This window comes from Radiomyces spectabilis, assembly GCF_025331425.1.
Source record: "Radiomyces spectabilis strain NRRL 2753 chromosome Unknown BYT42scaffold_3, whole genome shotgun sequence".
Lineage (NCBI taxonomy): Eukaryota > Fungi > Mucoromycota > Mucoromycetes > Mucorales > Radiomycetaceae > Radiomyces > Radiomyces spectabilis.
Genome location: NW_026251928.1, coordinates 1,146,451 through 1,173,082, shown reverse-complemented (window position 1 = coordinate 1,173,082; position 26,632 = coordinate 1,146,451). Strand labels below are relative to the sequence as shown.

Below are 26,632 nucleotides of genomic sequence, written 5' to 3'. Positions count from 1 at the left end.
GAACAAATGCGACCTTTTGCAGATTTGTGCATAGACTTGAGAATCGATCATCACCTTCTTGTTCTTACGAGAAATGTTTTGACGGAAATGTAACAAGAGTAAATAAGATTTGAATAACAACCATGGAATCGATGTCTCTTTTATTTTTTGTAAAAACGGTAAATGTTTTAGGGTCTAACAATAGGTATTTGTGTAGACGACATCCGACTTTTTGAATCCATTGAATTGAGAGGCGGCACAAATGGTATAGGCGCCCATGTTCTCCCAGTACATCCAATCGCCTTCTTCCAACAAAGGAAGACGCGAAGCATTGGTAAGACAATCGATCGAATCGCAGGTGGGGCCCCAGACACTGCAGGTAAATTCGGGCGATTCCACCTTTTCTCCATACATGTAAGTGTCACCCTTGCGCAACACTGAAAAATCAAATAAAAAATTCCAATGATGAGAGGCCGAAAAATTCCAATGAGCGATAAATAAATTCGAAAATAGCTCACCTTTGGGCTGTACGACCTGATGATCAAAAAGGATGCAGTTGAAAGAGCCGTACATACCATCGTTCACATAGTCTACAAAGTGCAGTCAGTTAATAACGCAATTCAAAGCAGACAAAAATAGTCAAGTGAAAATTTATGATGATCATAGTATTCGACTTACACATATAGCTAGCATTTTCGTCGACTTCAGTTTGAACGGTACGACGACCAATGACATGAGTGCAGATGGTAAAGGCCGAAGAGACGAAATAACGACCCGGTTCAGCAATAACACGGACTTCGGGAGGGAACAGTTGGTCGACAGCAGGACCAAGCACGGCCGCGACCTTTTCAAAGGTAATACCATCTTGGATATCGGCTCCGGGGAATCCGCCACCGACGTCGAGCAAGGTAAAATTGAAACCCATCGCTTGACCCTGGTCAAAGACACGACGTGCACGAAGCACAGCGTCAGAGAAAGCATGCTCGTCTAAACATCCGCTACCGACATGGAAGCTGCAGGAGAGCAGGAAGAGAGGGAGGAAGAGTCAGACGAAACAAGGCCTTGTTGAATTTTTGACCGCGATGGGATTCCAAGTTTTTCTTACCTGACGCCAATGACATTAAGTTCCAGATCTTTTGCGGTCTGCAACAAATGCTCGACCGTGTCCAAAGGAGCACCAAACTTGAGACCAAGTTGACAAAGAGATTTGGAGTCATCCGTCAGAATACGCAAGACCAATTCAGCGTTGGGGTACAACATCTTGATCTTATGAAGCTCTTCCGCGTTATCAAAGGTCATCTTGGCCACATTCTGTTGAGCCGCGTAACGGATAAACGATGCCTGCTTGCAAGGATTGGCGTAGATGATGCGTGTGGGATCACCACACACATCAAGCACTTGCTGAATTTCCGACTTGCTAGCGCAATCAAAGCCAAGACCCAGCGAAGCCAGCAACTTGACGACCATTGGATCAGGGTTCGATTTGACGGCTACACAAAACACAGAAAAAAAAAAAACAAATAAAAAAGTTTAGAACAAACGATGCATCAGCAAAGTGGCCCAAAAACGAGAAGAAAAAAAGAAACATACCAAAGAAGGGTTGAATGCGAGGCAGCAAGGCTTGCCAGCGCAGATGTTGGCGGTACACTTCGCCGAGGTCACCAACGAAGAAAGCGTTCTCCTGGTCGGTTTCCCATTTAGAAGCTGTGATGGCGTCCAGTTTCTGTTTAATGATGTCTCTGACTGGACGATTGTATACGCACAGTTCAGGGGACGGCGGATTCTTGAACACCTTGGCGTCACAAGGTTGGTTGAGAACCACGGTTTCGAGTTGCTCGGTGTGCATTGAAAAATGGGTAGGCAAAAAGATAAGAAAGAAGAATCAAATAATTAAGACAGGGAAAATTAGATGCAGCAGTTCACCAGAGAAAGCGGTCAGCAGATTCAGGCAAGCCAAGGAGGGAAGCCTCGCTTATTGAATAAGCTATTGAGGAGTCTTTTTTCTGAGTTCGTGATGGGCTAGTCCGGACTGGGAGATTACAGTCCGAGAAAGTACGAAGATGAAAAAAAAAAGTGGAGAAAAGTAACGCTTGTGTTGTCTAAGAAGTACGGTTTGTTTTTTTGTCTCGACAAAGAACAGAAAAAAAAGGCGTACTTGGAGGCAAAAAAGAAAAGAAGCTTTTCAAAGAAGGAAGCAAAAAGGCAAAGGGAAAAAAAAAGTAAACACATTTTGTTATTTTTTTTTCCCCACCCAGAAACCGAGTCACGTGTAATAATGACGACGGTTGAGGCCTTTTTTTTTTCCTTTATCTGATCGTAGGGTGTTGAACATTTTTTTTTAGTCCGCCACATGGGGCAAAAGGTTCTAGTATGGCGTTGTACTACTAATACTACATCTATGATCGTGAGGGTAAGTTGGAAGCCAGTTGGATGAGGGCTGATTGGGCTTTGGAACGAGGTAAAGTCTGGATGGCAGCTACGGCTTGATCGCAATGTTGAGTGACCAAGGCCAAGGTCTTTTTCAAACCGTTGCTTTGATAGACCAAGACTCTTGCCTAGGTTCAATTAATATTACACAAATCAGCTGATGATCTTATCTAACGCGATCGCCACCTGTTACCTTGTCTGCATCTCCGTTTTCCTTGAATTGGCGTTGAATGATTGGTTTCAATTCAGGATATTCCTCGCACGCGAATAACAAAGGCGCAGGTGCTAACCCTATCTGCAGATCGGTCCTCGCCGATTTTCCGAGATTGGCCGCCATTTCACCAAACACACGCACATCTTCCATTAACTAAAATGAAAAAAATTCAACACCCGGTTCTCATGTGGGGTAGGTGGGGATGGCAAAAAATTCGTTTCATGTGTTGAGCGAGCGTACCTGAAGCGCGATACCCAGATTGCGACCATAACGATATGCGGCGTTGGTGAAATCGGTGGGACATCCACTGAGAACGGCCGCTGACTTGCAACTTTGGGCTATTAAACTGCCTGTTTTGTTGTAAGTGGTTTCCATGTAGTAGTCCAGATCCGTCATGGATTCTTCGCGTGTGTTTTGCAACTGCATAAATTCGCCTTCCACAGAATTCGCGATACACGTCGCCATCAATTCAATGCACTCCGCATTCCGTAACTGCGCCAATGCCAATGACGCCCGTGCCAACAAAAAGTCACCGGCCAACACCGCCATTTTATTGCCAAATACGGTCGTGGCCGAAGATATCCGTCGTTTTTCCGCCGAATCAATAATATCATCGTGTAAAAGAGAAGCTGTGTGAATCATATCAGCAATCTCGGCTAATCGTCGTTGCTTGGATGAGATATCCATATCCATATCCGGATCGACCGTGGCCGCAGTGACGTTATGATTCGGATGTACGGAGGCTGGGGTCGTCGCGCAGTTGGTTGCCTGCGCAACCAGGAGAACCAACAAGGGTCGAAGATGATCGTTGTCGCTGCTCAGATAATTGGCAATGGTGTCCAAAAATGGATGTCCGGAACCTAGCAACTTGGTGATGTTCCCTTTGAGTTCCCATAAATCCTTGCCCACCAATTTGGCCGGATCCACAATGCGATCATTATCACTGTTCAATACTAAACTGCGGGCTTCGCGAATAGCGTCGTTCCAACTTTGCGCTGTACCCGTAAATGGCAACGTATCGATGGCGGGTTTGGTGACGTGACGCAGCGGGGTGGTCGTCAGGATCGTCGAGCGCAGCGTGTTGATGCCCTGAGCGATTTTGGCAAAAGGAGACGTGGTATCTTGGGCGGATTCCGAAGCTCGATAATGAGGACGGGTGGTATGGTAATGAGCAACGGTCACTCCTAACAATGAAGGCCGGAGTGCCGCTCTTGTGGCACTAGAACGCACTACACGGAGAGAATGCATAGTTTACGCGTTGATAGGTTTTTTTTTCCTTTGGTCCACGGGTCGCCCTTGTGCAGCAGCAGCAAAGGAAAGGGCAAGCGTGGCTGAGTTCATTCCCAGTCACACTCAACCCTCGATGGCCCCGACAAATGATGGACCCATGCCAATTATCGGCAATCTCCTTTTGTAACTGTATATCATAACAAAGGAAATGCGAACATGATTCTTCCATTCAGGACCAAGGCTTTTGTTTTGATTCTCTCCACAGTCCGGCAATTATTTATGTATGTCCATCATTATTCTATTACCAAATTTGTGAGCTCCTTGGGAGTCCTGTCAGAGATCTGCAATCACTTGTTCCAGCGGATTATGGTCGTTTGGATAATTCAAACTCCTCCCAAATCCGATCACACAGCAATAACCTTTCCTCTCCATGGCTGTTGCCATGGGATTGCTTGCTTCATCTTTAGTGCGCACGTACAACATGTTTTTTTAAAGATTCATATTCAATCACATGGAGGAGGAAATATTTCAGAATAGGGGCAAATCGAAGCAAGTGGAATGAAGCTGTCTGATATGCCTTGTTTCTTGACGAGCAAACTCACAAAAAAAAGTTTTCCATTTCAAATCAGGGTATCACTCAGACTCACAGTTTTGATACACCTCTCAGCAAGTGATGATGAACCGTGACAGGGAAGAAAAAGTGCCCCAATTGGCTCCATAGAGCCAGGAAAAAATATTTTAGATATCTGGAATGGTACTAACAAGGTAGCCAAGGAGGGGAAGATCTGAAGCAGCGTAAGACAAGCAATCGAGATTTCTGGATAGGTTGGCGGTCCTAGACATTTTGTATGAAAACGTACAATGGATATTCGGAAGCCGATATGCCCATGGCGCTGATTTTTTCACCCAAGGCTTGCATGTTTTGTGCGACCTGTCCTGACTTTAGCGGCCTCTTGTCTTTGTCTTCATCCTTTTACTTCGTTGTTTCAAAAAGAAAAAAAAATCTCGTCAAACCGATCTTGTACCATGGAAACGGTGTATTGGACGAAAGAGAAGCAATATAAAGTGCATTGTTGTAGTACCTGGGCAATATGGCTGTTCGTGTTCCCTGTATAATGAGTTTTCACCAATTTGGAACATTTCAGTTGCCTGTTTATGGTATTGGAATTTCCATCGCTCAACCAAATGCATTCAACAAGGGAACCATCTAATGATAAATCTTCATCGATATCATAAATTCGCTGGCATAATATAAAAACTACGGCCTGAGAACAAGGTTCCTTTGCCAAAGCTCAATAGAAGCTATTCGAAAAAAAAACACATCCGCCATGACGTTAAAGAGAGCTCGAAAAATCACGCTCCGCTGGCGGAAAAGGGTGGAATGGAAATTCCGAAAAACATTCTGCGTTGAACACCGATGAAAAGTCTTAGTTCGAACAATTCCGAATGGAAATCTCCCTGGGTTGTTGAAAAGGAGTAAAAAAAAAAAAAAAAAACGGTTAAATTTATATTCCCCTTTTAAACAGATTGCTCTTCTTCTTTCTTTTTTGTATTTTGTTCTTTTTTTTCTTCTTCTTCCTTGGTCTTGCACTAGAATTTGCCGCGGGTTTATCATTACAGTTACCAGTAATTGTCGCCATGTCCGAGCCTCTTGTCCAGTTTAGCATCGATAGACCATTTGGGGTCTATTTATTTGATCATTTTGACAAGGTATACACTGCCCTGATGGGTGAATCGGCGACCAAGTTCCGATTCATTGAAGGATACACGCCTCTATCCACTTTGCAAGAAGGTAAACCATCCACCCAAACGCGTGGAGAAAGAAATGAGAGTGCACAGATGGTGCATGAATGTTATGGATCCATGGGGCTGATACCCGGTTATTATAGTGGTAGTGGGTGTGATTACATACTTTGTGGTGATCTTTGGTGGCCAATACATGCTACGTCAATTCAAGCCGATCGCGTGTCAATCGTTGTTTCGACTCCATAATTTATTATTGACGATCGTCTCGGGGGCGTTGCTTGTATTGCTGTTGGAACAGCTGATCCCACAATTGGCTCGTCATGGATTATATTATACCATCTGCTCTGCGCATGCTTACACGCCTCAACTGGAATTGATCTATTATCTGAATTACTTGGTCAAATACTGGGAATTGCTGGATACGGTGTTTTTGGTCGTGAAGAAGAAGAAACTGGGTAAGAATGGGGGCTGTTGGGAAAAAACAAAGGAGTAAATCTGTGGGGACAAAAGAACGACTCTGACCATGGGAGGGGTACCATAGAATTCTTGCATTACTTCCATCACAGTATGACCATGGCTCTGTGTTATACCCAGCTTGCAGGCAGAACTACGGTGGTAAGTGGCTATTGTTGAATGCAATCTATGGTAACTTGGAAAGTGAGAATTGGTGGTGAACTCAATTCCTATTGGACCTTGTCAATTTTTTTTTCCAGTCTTGGGTGCCTATTGTCCTGAATCTGACGGTTCATGTTTTGATGTATTATTATTACTATCGCACGGCGTCAGGGGCCAAGATCTGGTGGAAGCGCTATCTGACGACGATGCAGATCATCCAATTTGTGATCGATCTCATTGTGATTTACACTGTCAGTTACTCCTATTACGCCTACACCTATGCCACCCATCTCCCCAATTTTGGCACATGTGCGGGCGAAGAAAGTGCGGCGGCCTTTGGTAGTGCCATCCTTACCTCTTACCTATTCCTCTTCATCAACTTTTACCGGGTCACTTACAGCAAGAAGCAGCCCGTCGCTGACAAGCCCAAGAAGATCTAGTACATGCATTGTTTTCTTTACTTTTTTCATTGTTTTTAATCCATCTGTCTCGAGTTTAATTTACAGTTACTTATTATTGAATTTAATTGCTTTACGTGCACGATTTTTTTTTTTTTTGAGCAAATGGGGAATGTTTTATCTCAGAGGAGGAAAAAAGTCGAAGATTACCGCTTTGATTATCATCCAGTGAAAATACGTCAAATCATTCAGGGGTTGGGGTGATAGGAAACAAATTGAACATAGAAAGCTTTAAATCTTAAAATGAAATTACGCTCGCATTATCACTGGATTGAACCTTGCATGTCCTGATGTTTAGGATTGTTATGTCAATACCATACCCGCTGGTTGTTTCAAATGACTCTTTTTAAAAAGTTGGCGAATCGTCGATGAATGGATATCCAGGCGCTGCAACAAAATGTTCATTCTTTTCTTAGATCAGCTTTGGAAGCTTTGGCTTTGAATATTAGCAGGAGAGGATGATGACAGCAATTTATTTGAAACGTATCATTTCTCAGGAGTTTTTTTACACCACGGGAACGGATCATTAAAAAGATACGGGATAAACCATTTCATTTCAGAACATGTTAATTTTCGCCATATTGACATGCGAGTTTTTGCCATCAAGAAATGGATTCCCCAGCATCGCATAGTGCTTCAATGGGATAAATGATTAACTCTCGGTGATCAATATTTAATTTGCAATAGTAGTGTGAAACATCTCCCCTGTACTCTTCTAGGCGCATGATATTGTATAACTTGTAACTCAATAAAATAAAGTCTCATGAGATGATTGTACGTCCTTTCATGGTGCGTCATTTATTTGGAATACGGTTATTCATGCGATATGGTGCAAACCGAGGACGGAACGAACAGTGTCGTGATGACCGGATGGGCTAGATTATGAAACGCATGTGAAGAAATTGAGTGGGCTATTTTTGATCTTTTTTGTTATTCAGCGAAACGATACTCGATTTGTCGTATCCAAGGTGACATTTTTAATTTTATTAAGTGCTGGATGGATGGACTAAATTTTTCACTTTGCGACTTTCACAAACAAGCGGGAATACCAATTATCCGCTACGCTGAGTAAAGATGTTCCTTGACAATGTAGTCCGCCACATTGTCGTCTACTATCTGTGTCAATAGATTTTGAGGGGCCTTTTCCTTCACCAGGGTTCGAAGGCGTGTGCTTGAAAGGGAGGCGGCGGCCGGATCGATACTCATTCGCAATATCCGGTCGAGGTACGGCTTCACTTTGTCGCCTGTCCAAAACGCGTTGACCAGTTGTTCATCAAATCCGGCTCGGTCGGCGCAAATCAAGCGACTCCGTGCGAAAAACGGCTCGAGTGCTTCCGCCACTGTCAGAGGGGCATAGTACTTGGGATCCAAGAATCGTGTCACAGTGTCATAGCCAAGAATAAAGTACATTTCCACTTCCTGCAATCCGTGGTGCTGGAAATAACGTTCAACCGCTACAGCTTTATCCACAAACTTGGCATGCTTTGTCAACCCCACCGCCAAACACTCGTAGCCTAATTTTTGCGCAAGCAACTCCATCATATGAGTTCGTTGCTCAACCGAGGCTCCGGTCAACTGTTTGTCAGCGTTGCTGGTGGAAAATAGCAGTATTTTTGCGTCAAAATAATCGGGAGCAAACTGCTGGACGGCTGTGGCTAAAAGAGCTTCATGAGCTCTTGTCGGTGGGTTGAATGAAGAATCCAGAATAAGCACACGACATTCGCGCTTTGTTATTGGTGGCCAGGGACCATTGGCAAAAGCAATGTCGAGATCGCCCATGTCGGTCGCCATGCAAGCAAGCAATGCAGTGGAGACTCAGTTGAAGTTCACCCCAGACTGTCTGCGCTTGCCCCTCAACATTTGATTGGTCGCTTCATAGTCCAGCATCTTCTTGGAGCGGCGTCTGAGATTTCAAGTTCCTCAAGAACGCTCGATCATCCTATCGATGATGAATATTTGAGTGATGACTCTCATAATATTGCAGCCTGGCTCTTTTTACTTTTCTAATGATAACTTGTGGGATTTATCTGATTAAAGATAGAAAGAATGTTAACCCGAAAAATCCACCCACGTTTGACAAGAAAAACCTTTATTCTTTGGCGTACCATTTGATGGAATTTCACGGATTTTGGTCCCTCAGATCAATGATACGATAGCTGGAAGTACAAGAATATGCATCGTCTAGAAAAGTTGGGTGAGTCTAGGGAGTCCCAATTGTCCCAATATTCCGAATATCCGTGCGCATGTTCGGCAACTTGGTGTTTTGGAGGCATCGTACTCGATAAAGAACTTGGGACTCCCATGTCAGTTACTCAAAAACACTGCAAGGAGAGATCTTGAGTCACAGTCGCATACAACCATCCAAGAAACCTATACTACCGCTGTGCAAGCGCCGCTACTGATCATGGAAATCACTGCCGTATTTTATGCGATTGGATGATAATCGACATCGAGACCGAATTTCATAATCTGTCATTTCATTCAGTATTATAAAATGATGTTACGGTATCTTAGACGGGTGTGTATAATTCTTCAGAGAAAACTCGAATCCCTTGTCGCGTATTTTAGTGAAAGCGAAGATGCTGTATGATCGCTACAAAACGAAAGCCTATTGTATGGTGTTCAACGCCGCGGAAAAGAAGTAACAAGCTACACTCCAGACCTTCTTCCACTGTCAACGCGTTATTAGATAAGAGAGGATCAAGCCTGTCTAGATTCAGTTTAAAAACAGACAAAAAACAGCTTGCTTTTGTAGACTAGAACAATTGGTGCAAGAATGAAACAGAGCATCATTTACGACAGGTTCTACCTACAGCAAACCGCGTGTGGTTCCATGATCTCGACTACTAAAGGATGTCGTACCGGGGTCGCCGGATGAAGTCTTATAACAGCGGACTTGTTGCTGTCTTGTACGTGGTGGTGACGATATTTTGGTTTCATGCCTTCAAATGGTAAAATCGTGGTCTTTTGTTTTCTGGCAAGGATAGCCTTTTTAGGTAACCGGTTGGTTGGGTCCTATGGTTATACGTGCAACGTTTCTTCAATCTTGAATGAATCGCTGTGGACAACTCTATTTCCGAATGTGGGTTTGTTACGCGTTACAAAGTTCCACGATGTGTTCAGTGGTGTGTGTAACCGCCAGGAAATGGTACAAAATTTGTATCGATTTATCTTCACATCGCAAATCTGAATGTTCATGACCAAGGAGGGAAACACGCCGTGTGATCATTTTTCTGCGAATAAAACAGAATGAATCAAATATAAATTGGATTTTAATACTAATAATTAACATTGAACACAAACAGTAAAACGAGCGGGAAACTTGTATTATGGTTACTAAAGTAACGTATGATCTTCTTTGGTTTCTAACCGTCACCAATTTTTGATATAGTGATCCAAGCGAAAGAAAAATCGTGTTGAAAAAAATGGATTTGCTCAACACCGGTGTTTCCGATACTTTTTAATTTTAGCTCCATACTATACATATCCACAATGGTTGATCGGAATGCCCAAGATCATGCGCGCTATTCTTTTTATAAATAGACTAGCTTCTAAAAGAAGGGCGTTGGGGGGGGGGGGGAGAAGGAAGGTTCATTTTGACTTATTAGAATTTCATATGATCAACTTACCATCTCAAACTGAATTGTAGCTAAACGTCATCTGTGGTGGTTGGTTGGGATTTTCAACTTAAAAAATTGTTCTAAGCGTTTCGCTTATACATAGTAAGGTCGGACTGAAGGAACGACAATACAATCATTGTTCTACAAGTAAAAAAACCACTACCGAAGCTCCGTTTGACAGATACATTTCTTGGCGGCCATGGACTTTTTTTTTTTGTTTTTCACTCATTTTATGGCACATAGAATTATTATATGATCGCCGCTTTTAAAAGAACCGTGTACATGCAATAAAATAATGTTTGGCAAAAAGATGGGTGCGTACAAGTCCAAGGACCTATTGCGTATCAGGGGCAAGTGACATACACTATTGGTAGCGAAGCATAGGTTGCCCCCCCCCCCTATCAAGTCTTCTTAGATCCTGTACATCTAGGAAATTACAAACTTGCTGTTACGTATGCCACGTCCATTGTGTGGTTAGGGAACGATGGGTTGATGACAGCTTGAAACACAGACACAAGAAGCACCATGACTGATTGCCATTTTGGGATAGCTGTTTTATCGACTTCAGATCTTGGCAATCAGCTTATTTCGAATGTTTAACCGTGCATTATACGGGATCAGATATAGTGGCAACACGGCATCCATGTAGGCTTATCAAGCAAAGAGACTTTAGAAAAAAAAACGATTTCAACGGTAGGTATTTTTTTAAATTAGGTGAGAAATCTTGTCTGAATAAACAGAAAGGGCGAAAAAAAATAAAATAAGGGAAAAACAAAAAGATGTGTATATGTTGGGTGATAAAGAAATGATGGCTGGGGAAAACAAAAAAACAAAAATCAGACTAATTCCTTCAGATAAGAGAGCCTAAAAATGAAGGAACGGGTTTACAAATCACGTAAGGGATATTTGTCTGCTTGACCACCATTGGCGTTCAGATGGCGCTGGGAGGTGGAATCACTGCTCATGCTGGCTAAGCTCGCTGGACGTTGTTGGAACATGTGTGCGAATCCATCATTATCCTTACCACGGGGGTAATCTTCGGTCACTTTTTCCGTCGAAGGGAATAACGGGTTACGGTTGCGTAATGGGGAATCGGGACTAGCGACCTTGTTGGCATTATCGAGCGATCGGAACACTTCATCATCGACGTAGTAAGCCTTGAATAACAGTTCGAGAACTTGCATTCGTTCTTCCACTCGCGCCACACGCTGAGCTTCCGATTCCATGCCAAGGTTGTTAAAGTCACTGACGCTGAAGCGTGAATGCACAGGATGCACGAGCGGAATACCGGAGTCGGTCGTTTTGAACTTGGACGATAAACCACGAAGCAAAGAACGCTTCATGTCACCGACGGACCAACGGTGCACCACACCCCAGGGAGATCGAGGACGGAAACCGAATAACCAAGCTTGAACGGCGATCAACAAACCGAACACACCACCGACGAAACCGAGAGCGTTGAGTAAAGTGTAAAGCTTGACTTCGCGATCGGTCACTTCAATGAAACCTTCGGGGAAAACAGAAAAGATACCGAGATCACCGAAACCGTGCGTGCTGATATAGTTGGGGTTGGGCGCTTCCATTCTGAACATGCTTTCAACCTCGGGAGTGTTGTTGTAGATGGGAAGGAAGCCGACGTAATTCCAGCCCTTATCTTGCAGGTACTTGTGGTCGATTAACTGATAGGACATGACACTGTAAGTGAAGGGCTCGATATCGTACACGTTGCCGACTTGCATATCGTTGCGCTCTCTGTTTTTCCAGTTGCCAAGCGCAACATCCGACATGAGGACTGGTTCGTCCGAAGGAAGGTTGTAAGCAAGAATGTTGGGATCCATCTGTTTGGGATACACGGACACGTGGATGCGACCGTTGGTGATATTTTGGTCACCCAAGAGCGTAAAGATCAAATTGGATCCGTCATTGCGACCCGACGTATCGGCCATGGTGAAGTTGGAAGGGGCTTGGAAATGGAAGCACGACACAGCTCCGAGATTGTCAGAGAAGGAAGGTGTGAACATGCTCATATTCAGAGGCGTAATAAAGTTGGAACAGGTGGAGCCCGTATTGGTGCTGCAGGCAATGGCAGGATTGCGCATCGCTTCAGCCAAACTCGTGGCGGCAATGGCTGGCCAGCCATCAAAGCAGAAGCGAATATCTAAGGAATAGAAGCAATGTAATGTCATAAGTATGAATATCAACATGAGTGAAACCATTTTTTTGCGAATCCTTACTGGGCAAATGCACGGTGGAAGCTGCTTCTTGAATGCGCTGTGTAACATTGGGACTCTGGACCGCTTGGCGGATCACGAAAGCAAGGAAACAAGCGAACAGGAAGAGGAAAAGCACTTGGAAAATGATGCGTGCAGTTTCGGCCCATAAAGGTTCACCGGTACTGTCAGCGAAAAAGATTAGTTTCTTTTACATCATAGCCTTGCGGATGTTTAAAAACTTACCGTGGCTTCCAGATATCGCGATGGATACGAACGACGACGAAGCTGATGAATGATTTGAAGCGCCAAAGCAAAAACAAGATGATGACAAGCAGAATCACACCGGCTACGGTCACACCCGCAATCAAACCGGGAGACACACCGGAAGATTTGTTGTCATCTTCGACGAATCCTCGAATCCAAGAATTGTCGCTCACTCGAAACACATTCAGGTCGTTATAAAACGCGTTAAGAGCTACACCAAATCCGACAGTGACGTGCTGACCATCTAACGAAGCGGCAGCAGCATAGGCACGCTTGGAAGGAAGAATGCCATCGACAGCAGGTACGGTCCATGTCCAGGTATCGGTATCGAGAATCGCCAGTCTATTGGTATATTGTCTTTTGGGGATGATGGCATCGTTGGTACCTATTGAAAAGAGTCAGCGGATACGACAGAGATCACGCTAATGTGAATGGCGAAATTACCTCCAAAAATAACAATCTTGTTGCCCACTAAAGATAGAATTTTTGTTGTTAGAATTAAAAAAACCAAAATTACCGGAAAAAGAAACTAGAAATATATTCACAACTTACTGGCGACGGCATTATGGCCCATTCTACCACCCACGACCACGTTACCCATGACTTTAGTAGTTTGGCTGGTCCATGTATTGCTGGCGATGTCATAAATCTGAACAATGTTGATATTGACCAAATCTCTCTCGACGGGACTCAGTGGGAGAGAACCACCAATGACAACGAGTTTACCACTGCTGCAAAAATAAATAAAAAATGTCGGGGAACACAAATAATAGATCAGCTAAGAATCTCGCATAACACGTGCCTCTAAAATTTTTTTGGGACCTTTTTCATTATTTGACGACTTACCTAAGATAAGTGGTGGTATGGCCGTAAAGAGGTAAAGGAGCATTCGCCAGCTGTTTGGCATTGAGGTTTTTATCAAACACCCACAGATCGCCTAGCGGCGTGCCCGGAGATCCATTTGAGCTGGCCATGGTTTGACCGCCAAATACGTAGATATTATCATTTTTATCCACTGTGGCCGTGAACTGTTTGCGAGCGATGGGCAGGCCGGTGGCGTTGGGGTTGTTGTTACTAGGGTTGGCAGCCCACTGTTGACTCTGAAAATCGTAGAAGTAAGTGGCAATAGTGGAGTTCGGGTTGGACTGAGACGTTGCTGTGGAACCCATGAACAAGATGAAGCTGTTGCCAGAGTTGGACACGACGGCTTGCGAGTAAACGTTGGGAGGTGGAGTGTTGTTCTGAGGCAAAGAACGCCAGGTGAAGCCCTTGGGCGTCTGCGTGAGTTCGTAAAAGTTGTTGGTGAGACCCATACGACCTTCGCCGCCGAAAAGGAGCAGTGAGTTATTTCGTTGCGCGAAGGCCATGCCATCCATGAAAGGAAGGTTGTCAAGCGAAGCTTGATAATAATATGCATGTGCTGATGAAACGAGGGCCATCAAGGCCATCAGCAGAACGTGAAAGCTTTTCATTGAGTGGTTGTTCTGTAGTGAACACTCAGAAAAGTGGATGTTTCAGATGATGGAGTGGAGAAAACAGAGAAATCCAAAGCCAACAAAGAGAAGTGAAAAAATTGTAAATTAAGTGAAAGGGAAAAAAAAGAGGACAAAGGAACGAAGAAAGAAAAGGAACGAAAAGAAAAAAAAGAAAAAAAGAATGAAAAAAAAAGGCTGTAATCACAAAAAAGCGAAAGGGAGACCCAATGCTGAGAATAACCTATGAACGGAATAAAAAAAATAAAAATAAGGAGGTAGGACATGGACATGTTCAACACCGAATCAGAATGCAAGACTTCCATGAAAAATATAGTCTTTTGTAACCATCGTTTCCATGACCATGTTCCCATGCCAATCCCACAGAAATAAAAAGTTATATACAGTTTCGTGTTTTCCCTTTTTTAAATTTTCATTTCAAAAGGATTTTTATTGTCACGGTTGTCCCATTCTCAATGATAATGAGGGAGGAAGGGAGGGGCGGGTTGGGGGAGTAGAACGATAGGGAAACCCACAGAGGGCAAGGCACGATAAAATGGCTTCGAGGTTAAAGTCTCGACTCGCGAATCGGTGCCATGAAATTAAAGTCCGCCAGACACTTCAATTAATGGACCACCCAATAAGATGGAAACGATGCTTACTTTGTTAGGCGCTGTACGACCGGTCAACTAAGTAGTCTATTTCCTTGAATGGAATCATTTTGGGGGGAGAGGACAAAAAAAATATCACCCATCCCATCTTATTGGCATATTTTTAGTATTCCTGTTTTCGGAAACCAACCAAAAGGGAGAGGTTGAAAAGCGACAAAATAAAAAGAACACGTCGTCGATCCAATTGAAGAAGTTACACAGATTTGTTGTCTTTTTTTCTTCTTTTTCACCTCTCTTTTTTCTTCTTGATTCCGGTAAAAGAGGCCGTTCAGCAGCGGACGATTTATCGGATGCGTGATCGCTCTTTTGTGTCCAACCCCCACGTCTAATCCATGTACATATCGCTTCTATTATCGGAGCCATACCCGGATAAAGCCAACAGGGTGATCATTCTATAAGAATGAGGGACCGACACATCAGCAAGCCCGACCTATTGGAAGCATGTTTATTTTTATACAAGAGAAAAAAAACCATGTTTAATTATGTTGCATGAGGTTTTGGTCATCAAAAATTGCCTGGAAAGCTTCCCTGCATGAGACAGAAAAATAACCAAAAAAAAAAGGTACTAGCTTTCTCTCTGGGTGACTGCGACACCCCATCGTTGTGGCGGAAAAAACCCACGCAAAACGATGTTAGCTTTTTTCATTTATTTGTCTTTTTCTGCCCATTTCCCGCCTCCGCATAAACTAGCCTTTCATCACCGCTTGTTCGGAGTCGAAGCACTTGGCACTGGATCATCTTTTTTTTTTTTGGACTTCCAGAACATCCGAAGCTATTAATTTAATGGGTTCAGAATGGGGGAACTCTGGTCCACACAGATGGTCAGGCGTTCTCCGCTAGATGACGAGATCAAATCCAATACAGGAACGTCTGAGTGGAAAAAGAGTCAGGGACGCGCGGATAAGTAAAGAAATTTGAGGTGCCCAGTATTGGTAGATCAAGTCATGGACAAGAATTTCAGATCATAAAGTAGAATATAGTTTGAAAAGCGCGGTATAAAGTTGTAAGGTGTGATGACTCTGGTGGGGTGCGCGTAGCTGAATTAGGGAACACGGATCAAAAAACATCCCAATTACTGTATCGTTCGGACGACGACATCTTCGGCTCTAAAACTACCTTTACCTTCCTGGACTTTGTGCGTAACGACGCTTCACAGATATTCCAAGTCCAGAAACCATTGCCTTTAAAAAGAAAACTCTATGTATAAAGTTTGCTTATACAACTGTGATATACAAGTTGGATCAAGTTTTCACATAGTCCCCAATTCGGGCCAAAAATGCAGTCTCCGTGTTACACGCGACCTAGGGCAACCTTTTTTTGCTTTGCGAAAATGCAAAAGCCAAATCTTTTTTTGATCGACGGCGTCCATCAAGTGTAATGAAATTTGGTACAAAGAAAAATCCAGCTGTAATCAGAGAAAGAGTCGAGTTTTCTCATCGTGGTGAATATTAGCATGTTGTCAGTTTAATCCAGCATGGGGCGAACGAGAACAGAATATGAGCACGGTTGATACCATGCTTGAAAAGTATGCATCGCAGTTACCATGGCATCAAGCGCTCACATGCACTAACACTGCACTCAACAGATACCAGCCAGGCGACATGGATGTCCTTGTTCTTCCAGAAATGGCATTTACAGGTAATACTTGCTCAAAGTGTACAACCACCTTATCGGTTGCTAAGCGTCTTGTGCAGGTTATGTGTTCAAAACTCTGGAAGAAATCGCGCCGTACCTTGAGGATCCTGAACATGGTCCTTCGGTCACTTGGGCCAAGCGCCAAGGTAACGTGAAAATCAGGGATCCAACGCTTCATACTGTGGCATAGGAGTACTAAATCCCTGGATTAGCTATACGATTAAAATGTTACGTAATTGTGGGTTATCCAGAAACCGTTACTGGTAAGAGTGTTTACGATGACTGGTTGGCGGGAAAAAGAGAAAGCTGATAGCATGGGTGTTAGATGCATCGGGCTCAAATGTCAATTACAACAGTCTATGCTGCGTCGATCCTACCGGCAACCTTGTGAAAACATATCGAAAAGCGTTCCTGTTTGAGACTGACGAAGGATGGGCCGAAGAAGGTCCAGGATTCTCAGTCATGGATATCGATGAGTTTGGCAAAGTAATCTCGGTCAAATTCCTCTTTGTATTTGAACAAGTGGGGCTCATTGAAGGATCTGTTCTTTCCTCTTCTTACGGAATTAGGTTGGTTTCGGCATATGCATGGATGTCAATCCGTATCAGTTCAAGAGCGATTTTCGTGCATTTGAGTTTGCCAATTACCACGTGGAGCAAAAGACCGATGTGATCTTTTGTTGCATGTCGTGGTTACAAAGTTCCACAGATAAAGATATACCAGTCAAGGAAACCGAGCGTACCAGCGTCCTGAAAATCATCAATTACTGGGCCATGCGATTATTACCAATCTATGAACACAATCAATCCAATCCTCGTCACACGTACTTTGTAGCCGCCAATCGTACAGGCTCTGAACGAGGTGTGTTGTCCGATGAATGCCTTTGCTCACACACACTCATTCCATTAATTTTTTTCTCATCATTTTAGGAAGCAACTTTGCCGGTGGAAGCTGCGTATTGGATATCTGCAGTTCGAGTATGCAGCTGTTGGGCTATTTGTCTAAAACTGAACAATCTATCTTGATAGTGGATACCGAAGAACCATAAAAGAAAGTATCATGAAATCAATTTGCTATGTCTTTTTCAAATCACAAAGGACTGCTGCGACGATGGTACACAGCATCTCTTCTTCTAGTCTCATTGGCTTTATACAGTGGTCCCGTTACATGAAGAAATTCTTTGATAAAATACCGCGAACATTGTCAACATGATATTGATCTAGGCCGCAGAATTGAAAAACAGTATCTTGGAGAATTGTATGCAAAAAAAGGGAGGCCCACAAGTGGGATGTATTGTTATTTTTTGAGGTTGATTATTGATAGAAGTCTTCGTCTTTGACGGCGTTTTCATCTTCTTTGTAAATCTTGATGGTCTTGTCTGCTTCACCGGTGATCAAACGTAAACCGGTGCGATCAAAGGTACTTGCAAAGATACCGGCTTCGGCATCCAGTGATCCAGGTTGTACGGTGGTTTCCATCGATTGGAAATTGTAACCCGACCGCCAGTCGTGGAAGCCCATCGAACCATCGTCGCCTAAATTCAATGAATCAGTCATCAGCAACAAAATGCAAGCAATAATAATAATAGAAAAGACTCTATAACGATTCATTTACCTCCAGAGAATACCACACCATCGGGATTGATGGACAATGTATTGATGATGGACTTGCGACCACCATAGTTCTGAATAAATGTACCTTCGGGACATTTCCATCCCTTGATATTATCTGCACTGCCACTGACAAAACCGAATTCCGTAGGGTGAATAGCCAGCGCTCGTACACTCTTCTTGTGATGTGTTAAAACACCCATGGTTTTGCCTGCGGCTAAATCCCACAATCGAATCGTGCTGTCCATGGAACCGGTAATAACTTGAGGATCAGCTTCCTGACATTTTACATCCGATACTGTGCTCGTGTGACCCGTCAATACGTGAATCGCCTGTTTTGTTCGCATATCCCAAACCTAATAGCGAAGAAAAAAGCAAATATCAGCCACTCTGCCTTTCACATCATCGAGGGAGCCAAACCATCCACCACTTACTCTTGCTGTTGCATCTCTACCACTGGTCACCAGCACGTCCAACGTAGGATGTAAGCTTAATGAATAGACACCGGATAAATGACCGTGATAGTGTCGAATGACTTTGTTTTGTTCCAAATCCCAACATTTCACCATTTTATCTTCACCACATGAGAACAAGTACGGATGTCGATCGGACACGGCCAATCCTCTGACTGTACTGATGTGACCCGTCAATGATAGTTTTAAAGTACCGGAAGCGAGATCCCAAATCTGTCATACGTACATTAAGCCTACCATGAGTTCTTTTGATTCTTCATCTTTATCTTATTCGTGAGTGCACTTACCTTGATGGTTCGATCACCTGCACCCGTGGCAAACCATTTGTTACCAGGTTCAACCGCCAGTGCGCGTACCCAACCCAGATGACCACTGATGACTCGCATCAGTTTCCATGGTGCATGCCACACAGGTCGAATGGTCTTTGCTCGCGCACGACGCACTAATGAGCCACCGCCCGCTAATGTGTCACCACCGAACAGATCCGAGAACTGCTCCTTTGAACGTAGAGCCACTACACCCTCTCCAGCATTTCTGTTGACAAAAAATGATCACACGCAGGTTATTCAACTTTGTCGCCATAAAAAAAAAACCAAGATCCCAACGAGACCAATCGTTTGTCCTCCACTTACAATCCAGATGTCTTCTCGGGTAATGTGTCGATCAATTGCTGAACGGAACTATTGCTGTCAGCTTCGTCAGTGGGGGCTTCTTCGATCGTCGTTTTTGTGGCGGGAGTGGGCTTTTGTTTTGCTTTCAAGGCTTCTTTCTGCTGTCGAATCAAGGCTTCCGGCAATGTACGTACGTCATTATATTCGTCATTCACTTTGCTCATCAACTTGGCGCGCTGACTAGATAGTACCCCAAGTAAAAACCAGTCATTGTTCAGTCATACAATATTTTTTTTCAAACAGTAGCCAGCTTATTCATCAATTATATTTACCTTGTTTGTTCGTCCATCGCAGCTTGGCTGTACGAAGTGGTGAATAACATTCGGGTTCGTTTGGCTGATCCTGCCAACAAGGCTTCCATGGTATCAATGGACGTTATATCTTTGGTGCTCGCATCGTTATTCTGTTCGTTGGACACGTCAGCCGCGCGACGTTTCGTTTTGGTGGATGCAACCATTTGGGAGACAAGAAAGATTATGAACGATCTTTGGCTCTTTTTTTTTTTGAGACGCCTTTGGTCTTTTGCTTCGGTTGCCAATCAGGAAATTCAAAGCAAAAATAAACGTCATCAAAAAATTACACCTTTGGCGGAGATTAAAAACATCGAGAGTGTGCCAACACCATGGAATTTTTCAGTGAAATGCTAATAGAAAGAGCAGGGAGTAGGATTTAATTGGATAAAAAAGATAATATTACGTACGTCGAGTGAAAAAAAAGAAAAGGAATCTACTGTGATAAAGAGCGGGAAAGAATTTGGGGAATTACAGAATGATACAGCAAGAGTCTTTATCAGGATGGTTGGATTTCTGTTGCTGAAGCTTCCGGTCTCTGATTTGACGCATCAATAACGTGTATATCTGTTCAACATTTTGTCTTGTTTTTGCCGAGGTTTCGATATACTGACAGTTCCATTCACTGGCCAATGCGGACGCTTCGCTGGCCGTCACTTTACGAAGATGGGCCAAATCAACCTTATTTCCTACCAGAATAAACGGTACCTAGAACAAAGAGCAAGGGATGTGGAGGTAAATAAATGTGGTTTCGAAAAATGGCAGCCCTCAAAATTCCACAACGTACTGTCTCATCATCCAGGACTCGCAAAATTTGGTCTCGGAATTCCTGGGTATGTTCCAGGGATTCTTGTTCGCACACCGAGAAAACACACAGGAACCCTTCCCCTGAACGATAATAATTGTCGCGAATCTATCAACTCGAACCCGTCAGCCATTTTGTCAATAAATACAAGGTGGTACAATGATAGTATTGCATACCGCGGCGTATTCTTCTTGACCCGCTGTATCCAGGATATCAATTTGGCACTCTTGTCCGTCTAAAACGAGTTTCTTTCGGTACGCTGTCACAATACGTTAGTTTTGAACCGGGGATGGGAATGGCATTTTTGTTTCTGATGAAAAAGGGCGCCCGAGTACTTACAATCAGCCTTGGTAGGATCGTATTCCTCGACGAAATCACCGTACATGTACTGCAACGTCAGAGCGGATTTGCCGACACCACCCGATCCCACCATGATGATCTTGTGAAGCGGGAGAGTCTGTTTGGTCTTGTTTTTGCCCATGATTCAATTCGTTAATGGAGGAGAAGAAAACGATAAAAAATTACAACAATTGCACGAGGTTCAACACGAAATTCAGCCAGTTTTCCCAATAGAAATTGCGATCATTGGGTGAAATTAGCCAATCATCGCCATGCTTCATTTTCCCGGTTTGGTTTTTTCAGGCGATCCATGCTGCTTGTGCCCCTGCCAGACGACCTCAATTTTTTTTTTTTTTTTTTTTTTTTTTTCATACAGTGATACTCTTGTATACCAGCATAGGCTACTTCTGCCATCAAGTAAAACTAAAAATGTCCAGTGCGTAAACTAACGATGGAAAGTTTAAATTGTCAACAGCCTACGGAACGGAGCCCTGAACGAGTGTCCTTTCTTGGCAATCCGTCATTCACCGTCACGTTTTTCATTGCTTGGAACCGTCGTCCCCGTAAAAAGAGGGTTCGCAACCAACAAGACTACCAAGTAGGGCAATCCCACCAGTACCTCCTTCACAACTTTTGAACCCTATTTCACTTCCAGAAGCAGGTCTATCACGACAGAATTCTCTACTGCCCCAAGCTAACGGTGCTCTACTACAGCTTCACTTTTCGTCCTCCTGAAAGAAAAAGGGATAAAAAAGGGTTCATCCGGGATGTCAAACCATTGCATCTATGATACTTGTCTAGTAATACACTGTAGGGATGGCTCGCCGTTGATCGAACTTGTTCATATTTGCTGTGGTAATTGCTTGGAAAAAAAAAGTACAGATTCAGTGTGCAGAGTATTCTCAATGATTGTCCCTCACTCTGATATTACAAAAGAAACACTCTTGGAAACACTAGCAGTAGCAAGATCATCGCGTTTTGTTTATTGTTTTTAGGTTTGCCATACTGCCATATTCAGCACAGACAGGAATGACAGCTATCTCAAAGTGATTGCGAACCCAAACTCTGTCAACTTTTTTTTGACATCACAATAAAAAGAAAAGTATAGGCTAATAAAAAATTATTTTTAATGCATAAAGATAGTATCGCTAATAATAGCGTTAGAGAATAAAAGAGTAGAAATTTATCACAAAATGAAGAGAGACCTCTCTCTTCATCTTCCGTTCGTTCGCTGATTTTTGCGAACTGTAATTGGTTTTTTTTTTTTTTTTTTTTTTTTTGTTACATGATGCTACATTGGTCTTCACTGTTCTTTCTTCCGTCTTTTCGTTTCTTGACAATTAGGTCTTGAATACTTTGTTCTTTCAAAGCCATGGTATGTTCCAGCAGGGCCGGGTTCTCACTTAACGCACGTTGTTCTTGCGGTGTCAAACCGAGCTCTTTCGAGTACATACGGATGCTCTCGGCTTGCGATAATGCCGGTAAAGACGGTCGTCGTGTTTGTCTCGGTTGCACCTTTTCGCGAAATGACGAACGTCTTCGATCATTATTGTTGCGATTGTATACTTTGGCAGAAAATACCCACTGCAATGAATTTAAAAATAAGCATTTTTTTTTACCACATCAATCCAATTTATATAGTAAGCTTACGTCGTATGAGGGTTGTTGATCGTTCACTTTGGGTGGACATGAAAAGGCCAACCGTTTACATTTGTCGTGACAAATTAGTGAGCAAACTAAGGATCGATGGTAAGATCTCCAGTGGGCCTGCAAATTCAAAATTGAGTCATACCTTCACAAAAGATGGCATCATCGCTCATTAAGCTGCAGCACACTTTGCATTCTACAACTGGTGACCATACAGCATCCCATTAGTACTTGATAAAAATCAGAATGTATTTGGCATCCTATGATCAACGTACCTTTACCAAAGGACGTTTGTATAAATCGATGTGTGGTATAATCCTCTTCCTCTTCCAAGAAGCTCTTGAGTGAAATTTCGTTCTTTGGACTGGGAGACGGTTCCGGAGTAGGTAAACGGTATCGCTGTAATTCGCGTACATCTGTACGATTATCCAGAGGATGGCAAGCGTCGCTTTCTGCCTTGGTGCTAACTGGAAACATAGTATAATCAGAATTTCGCCCCTCTTTTTCTAAATGGGCTCCATCTTACCACTGCACTGAAGGGTTGGCTTTTGAGAAGTGCGCTTGTATTTTTGGACCCAAATATGCTCCTTTAACTGGGTAGCTGTGGGACGGTCCTCAGGATTCTTTTGGAAACAACAAAGTAGAAAAGTATGCATATCCTTAATTCAATCCATCCCCCAGTTAGTAAATGTGTGATACAATAACATTTGCAAAGGTAAATCTACCTCGGAGATGCCTTCTGGGAGAGGAGGATAGTCATCTTCTACGATACGGAACATGGCCGACATAGCTATCAGATCTGCATAGGGTGGTTTTCCGGTGATCAGCTCAATCAGGGTGCATCCGAGAGACCTAGCATCCAAAGTTCCATGTATCATGTAAGCTGATGGCATTGACTCGGGCATAGCAATTCTAGACTCACCAAATGTCAGCTTTGGTAGAAGCTCCCTTTAGTTCAATCACTTCTGGTGCCACTATTGCAAATGAGCAGATCAGCTTCAACCGTTCCTGTGATGCCTCTTTTGATTTTACTTACTCCAATTCGGTGTACCGGATACCGCACCTGCATCGGCGCCTTTGATTTTTAGATTGAGCGACACGCCAAAATCGGTGAGCTTGACATCGCCCGTCTTGGTCGTGAGGATATTGGCCGCCTTTAGATCGCAATGCACAACCTAATACGAGAAATTCAGAGCTCCATTCATGTACACTCCCATCCAGAAAACTGGTCTGTTTAAAAAGGTACCTCGTTTGCGTGCAGATATTCGAGACCATCCAAAATTTTGATACAAAAAGAAGCGACTAGCTTTTCTGGAAAGGCGCCAAAGGCTTTGAGGGTAGACATTAACGAACCGTTTTCCGCGTATCTAATAGAATGGTTTTTACGTTAATCGATCATATCATCGGCATCCCTCTATTACAGCAACACTTACTCGAGAACAATGTTCATGTTATTCTTGCTGCGGATGAATCCCAGATAATGGATGATATTGGGGTGGGACAATGTCTTTAGCAGATTCACCTCTTTCTGTGACATTTTCATATAAGAATGGTTCGACCACTTGTGTTTTTCCACTTGAGACAATTAGCGTACCATCATTTCCTGATCCATTTCTCCATCTTCCAACTTGATTCTCTTGACAGCTACGATTTCACCGGTGGCAAGATCCAACGCCCTAGAGTTTTCCCTCAGCACACTGTATTTCCTTCATAAATACCTGATGCACGTACCTGTAGACGGCGCCAAATTGACCTCGACCGATACAATTGCCTAGTTGCTGGGATAGAATAATAGCAAGGTTAATAAACATACACTTGAATGAATTTGCATAACTGGTTCATGTGTCGTACAAACTGTGCGCTGGTGGATCCGTCTTTGGCTTTGAGAGATAATTTTTCGCGGATTTTTTCTTCTTCATGCACGGCCTGCACGGTCTTCATGGTCTGTCGATCCAGTTTGTGGCCAAGACTGGCCGCATTATGGCTGGAATTTTTATCTCTGGCTTGACTCGGAATCGATACACTTTGACGTCGTTTACTGAGCGGTTTGGATGGTGTCCTTGCGCCGGAATCCTCAATGGAGATGACGTCCGCATCGGCTGACATGACGGTGGAAGCTTCGGAAAAACATGTTGAAATGGACGACGATCGTTCCATGTCTTCCATTCGGGAGTGACGATTCATGGCCAATGCCGGGGCGGAGGGTCGCCGTTGGCGACGTGGGTCAAACTCTTGGCTGAGTTGTCTTAGTCGCAACGATCCCTGCTGCGGTTTGGTAGCTGGACGTAATGGGGACTTGGGAGGTCGGGCAAGCGAGCCTTGGACGGGAGAGGACGGCGACGACATGTAATCGAGCCAATCCAGTTCTTCGTCTTCGTAGATATTATCGACGACAGATTGACCAGCAACTCTGTAGCCTTCGGAATAATTGGAGCCAAGCTGACGTGCTTGCGACGATGCGAATTGTTGGTGCGTAACCACTCGCAGATTGGCGTCTTTGCCTTCTTTGTTATCGGGGGCCACCGCAGCATCCAGGCCGGCAAAGATGTCTCGAATGTGCCGATATTGCATGGAGTTCTGTTCCTCTTTTGTCAACTTTGTGGTGGTAGTAGTGGTGGTGGTCGTTGTTGTTGTTGGCGGATCACCATCCCGAGTTCCAGGTCCATTGGATCCGCACGAGCCGTGAGTGGAAAGCTTGGCACCTCTCCTCGCTTCGGCTAGATCATTGGTTGGTCCCACTTTTTGCTCCTGAACATCACCATCATTGGCTGGCTGCGCCGTCTCCTTGGTTGCAGTTTTCGTCTCCTTGGGATCGGATGCCTCCTTATCCTCATGGGAGACCGAGGATGATCCGTTTTCGGACATGGAAAATTGTGAAATGCTTAGAATGGTGTTGATGACCTAAACGCACATCTTGTCAGCTCATCAGCTCATCCGCGGCCCAATACAACTGTGAACCCAAACCGCCCTTGTTCCTTTTTTCCCTCCCCCACTTACCGCTGGCATATCTTTAGCCTCAAACAAGTCACTCGTCTGAAATAACTGTGATTCCTTCAATCCCAACTAGAAACAAGAAAAAAAAAAGAAAGGTACAAAGCCAGTGATGTATAATTGATTAGTTTTCTGTTGTATGGCTTTGTTTTCCCAATCGATACGACAGGGAATCACGCTCAAGTTATTCATTTCACTGTCAAGCTTACTTTACGAGCTCCTTGCAAAAATCGCGTAATGTTATCCATCTATGTCCAACCCTCGCAAGTCAGTGCTTCTTCCCCCGACATTTCGAACATCCGGCCAAAACGAGTTTTTCTCTGCCTCGGTACCTTTACAAATGATAAATCTTTTTGTCCAACATTCTTTATCGTTCCCGGTCGTAGTTTGTTGACCAGACTATCATTTATTATTCGCCGTTAGTCATGGTTCCCTTGGATCATCGTCATAGAGACGTGCATCGTCCTCCATCATCTACTGCTGCACAAGCTACTCCTCTGGTCTGTACTGCTTTCTTTTTCATATACTTCCGACTGTTTTCTTTTTCTTTTTTCGTCTTCTTCCTCCATCAATGTGTACAAAGTTTTATAGCTCGATCCAGCCCAATGACAGCCACACGACTTTGTCATCAAGAAAAGGTCAACTTACTTGCATAAAATAACCCCGTCTTTCAGTTCTTGATACAATTTGGTAGCGTCAACGGATTGATTCAGAGTGGTATTTAGGTAGAGCGCAGCGAGTTCTTCGTCGTGTCGTAACTGTTCTTCTCGCATACGGTCAAACAAAAGATTGGCGCCGCTTTTCGATCGGCCGAGAATAGGTGATGCATAAGTAGTAGCCATAGTGAGAAGGACAAGACTAACGAGTGTAATGAAGGCCAGCTTGATGGGGGTAGTTCAGTCTACAAAAACGAACGGCTAACAAGCGCGCCGAGTTATAAAGTAAGTTGATCGTTAAGAAACAGAAAGATAAAAGGAAATGAAAGCGAAAGAAGAAAAAGAAAGAAAAAAGCCGTGCTTCTAAAAAGGATCTCCGGCTTTTTTATGAGGATGGCTATTCTAAGAAGGAAAATAGAAATCGAGACAGAGTGAGGGAGAACCATGATATCGATCTCCTGAAAGAGGATGCTCCGTTTTTTTTTTATCCTTTGTTGGCGGTGATCTATCATTGGAGCATAGCGCACAGATGTATAACGACCTGTGGTACCCACGGACGCTACAAAAAATGGCTCGTTCTGTGCGAGACATACGAACATCCAACAT

The 26,632-nt window shown here is 43.7% G+C and overlaps 10 protein-coding genes across 10 annotated transcripts; 2 read left to right on the top strand and 8 right to left on the bottom strand.

The window, feature by feature from the left end:
• Positions 1–44: 44 nt before the first annotated feature.
• Positions 45–2,100, bottom strand: BYT42DRAFT_232815 (pyridoxal-dependent decarboxylase). The gene is made up of 5 exons (XM_051562623.1): positions 1,570–2,100; positions 1,085–1,469; positions 658–992; positions 498–569; positions 45–416 (listed from the first exon to the last, which is right to left on the bottom strand). The coding sequence occupies exons 1-5, from the start codon at positions 1,823–1,825 to the stop codon at positions 175–177; spliced, it is 1,290 nt and encodes a 429-aa protein (XP_051426183.1). The 5' UTR covers positions 1,826–2,100; the 3' UTR covers positions 45–174.
• A 275-nt stretch (positions 2,101–2,375) lies between these two features.
• Positions 2,376–3,868, bottom strand: BYT42DRAFT_611427 (isoprenoid synthase domain-containing protein; the record flags this gene model as incomplete). Its single annotated transcript, XM_051571499.1, has 3 exons — positions 2,376–2,534; positions 2,600–2,773; positions 2,861–3,868. The coding sequence occupies 3 exons, from the start codon at positions 3,866–3,868 to the stop codon at positions 2,376–2,378; spliced, it is 1,341 nt and encodes a 446-aa protein (XP_051426182.1).
• A 1,493-nt stretch (positions 3,869–5,361) lies between these two features.
• Positions 5,362–6,753, top strand: BYT42DRAFT_559876 (fatty acid elongase). Its single transcript, XM_051567176.1, has 4 exons — positions 5,362–5,642; positions 5,740–6,051; positions 6,138–6,211; positions 6,310–6,753. The coding sequence occupies exons 1-4, from the start codon at positions 5,489–5,491 to the stop codon at positions 6,649–6,651; spliced, it is 882 nt and encodes a 293-aa protein (XP_051426181.1). The 5' UTR covers positions 5,362–5,488; the 3' UTR covers positions 6,652–6,753.
• Positions 6,754–7,728: 975 nt separating this feature from the next.
• BYT42DRAFT_543682 (uncharacterized protein) lies at positions 7,729–8,448 on the bottom strand (the record flags this gene model as incomplete). Its single annotated transcript, XM_051565710.1, has 1 exon — positions 7,729–8,448. The coding sequence occupies one exon, from the start codon at positions 8,446–8,448 to the stop codon at positions 7,729–7,731; it is 720 nt and encodes a 239-aa protein (XP_051426180.1).
• Positions 8,449–10,867: 2,419 nt separating this feature from the next.
• On the bottom strand, positions 10,868–14,438 carry BYT42DRAFT_559868 (uncharacterized protein). Its single transcript, XM_051567175.1, has 6 exons — positions 13,613–14,438; positions 13,319–13,497; positions 13,211–13,237; positions 12,746–13,151; positions 12,524–12,684; positions 10,868–12,447 (listed from the first exon to the last, which is right to left on the bottom strand). Exons 1-6 carry the CDS (start codon positions 14,236–14,238, stop codon positions 11,174–11,176), a joined length of 2,673 nt encoding a protein of 890 aa, XP_051426179.1. The 5' UTR covers positions 14,239–14,438; the 3' UTR covers positions 10,868–11,173.
• A 1,967-nt stretch (positions 14,439–16,405) lies between these two features.
• Positions 16,406–17,592, top strand: BYT42DRAFT_611423 (carbon-nitrogen hydrolase; the record flags this gene model as incomplete). The annotated part of the gene is made up of 7 exons (XM_051571498.1): positions 16,406–16,434; positions 16,495–16,547; positions 16,604–16,690; positions 16,757–16,807; positions 16,870–17,030; positions 17,114–17,405; positions 17,474–17,592. The coding sequence occupies 7 exons, from the start codon at positions 16,406–16,408 to the stop codon at positions 17,590–17,592; spliced, it is 792 nt and encodes a 263-aa protein (XP_051426178.1).
• A 265-nt stretch (positions 17,593–17,857) lies between these two features.
• BYT42DRAFT_491607 (WD40-repeat-containing domain protein) lies at positions 17,858–19,755 on the bottom strand (the record flags this gene model as incomplete). The annotated part of the gene is made up of 6 exons (XM_051564093.1): positions 17,858–18,078; positions 18,159–18,510; positions 18,589–18,840; positions 18,915–19,161; positions 19,260–19,478; positions 19,571–19,755. 6 exons carry the CDS (start codon positions 19,753–19,755, stop codon positions 17,858–17,860), a joined length of 1,476 nt encoding a protein of 491 aa, XP_051426177.1.
• A 156-nt stretch (positions 19,756–19,911) lies between these two features.
• Positions 19,912–21,016, bottom strand: BYT42DRAFT_528238 (small GTPase superfamily). The gene is made up of 4 exons (XM_051565369.1): positions 20,733–21,016; positions 20,570–20,652; positions 20,376–20,501; positions 19,912–20,296 (listed from the first exon to the last, which is right to left on the bottom strand). Exons 1-4 carry the CDS (start codon positions 20,872–20,874, stop codon positions 20,060–20,062), a joined length of 588 nt encoding a protein of 195 aa, XP_051426176.1. The 5' UTR covers positions 20,875–21,016; the 3' UTR covers positions 19,912–20,059.
• A 1,339-nt stretch (positions 21,017–22,355) lies between these two features.
• On the bottom strand, positions 22,356–24,190 carry BYT42DRAFT_492326 (kinase-like domain-containing protein; the record flags this gene model as incomplete). The annotated part of the gene is made up of 11 exons (XM_051564142.1): positions 22,356–22,468; positions 22,525–22,581; positions 22,661–22,795; positions 22,909–23,038; positions 23,105–23,231; positions 23,302–23,353; positions 23,416–23,554; positions 23,626–23,746; positions 23,813–23,907; positions 23,974–24,055; positions 24,111–24,190. 11 exons carry the CDS (start codon positions 24,188–24,190, stop codon positions 22,356–22,358), a joined length of 1,131 nt encoding a protein of 376 aa, XP_051426175.1.
• A 1,235-nt stretch (positions 24,191–25,425) lies between these two features.
• BYT42DRAFT_232415 (uncharacterized protein) lies at positions 25,426–26,177 on the bottom strand. The gene is made up of 2 exons (XM_051562622.1): positions 26,019–26,177; positions 25,426–25,769 (listed from the first exon to the last, which is right to left on the bottom strand). The coding sequence occupies exons 1-2, from the start codon at positions 26,141–26,143 to the stop codon at positions 25,619–25,621; spliced, it is 276 nt and encodes a 91-aa protein (XP_051426174.1). The 5' UTR covers positions 26,144–26,177; the 3' UTR covers positions 25,426–25,618.
• Between the last annotated feature and the right edge of the window lie 455 nt (positions 26,178–26,632).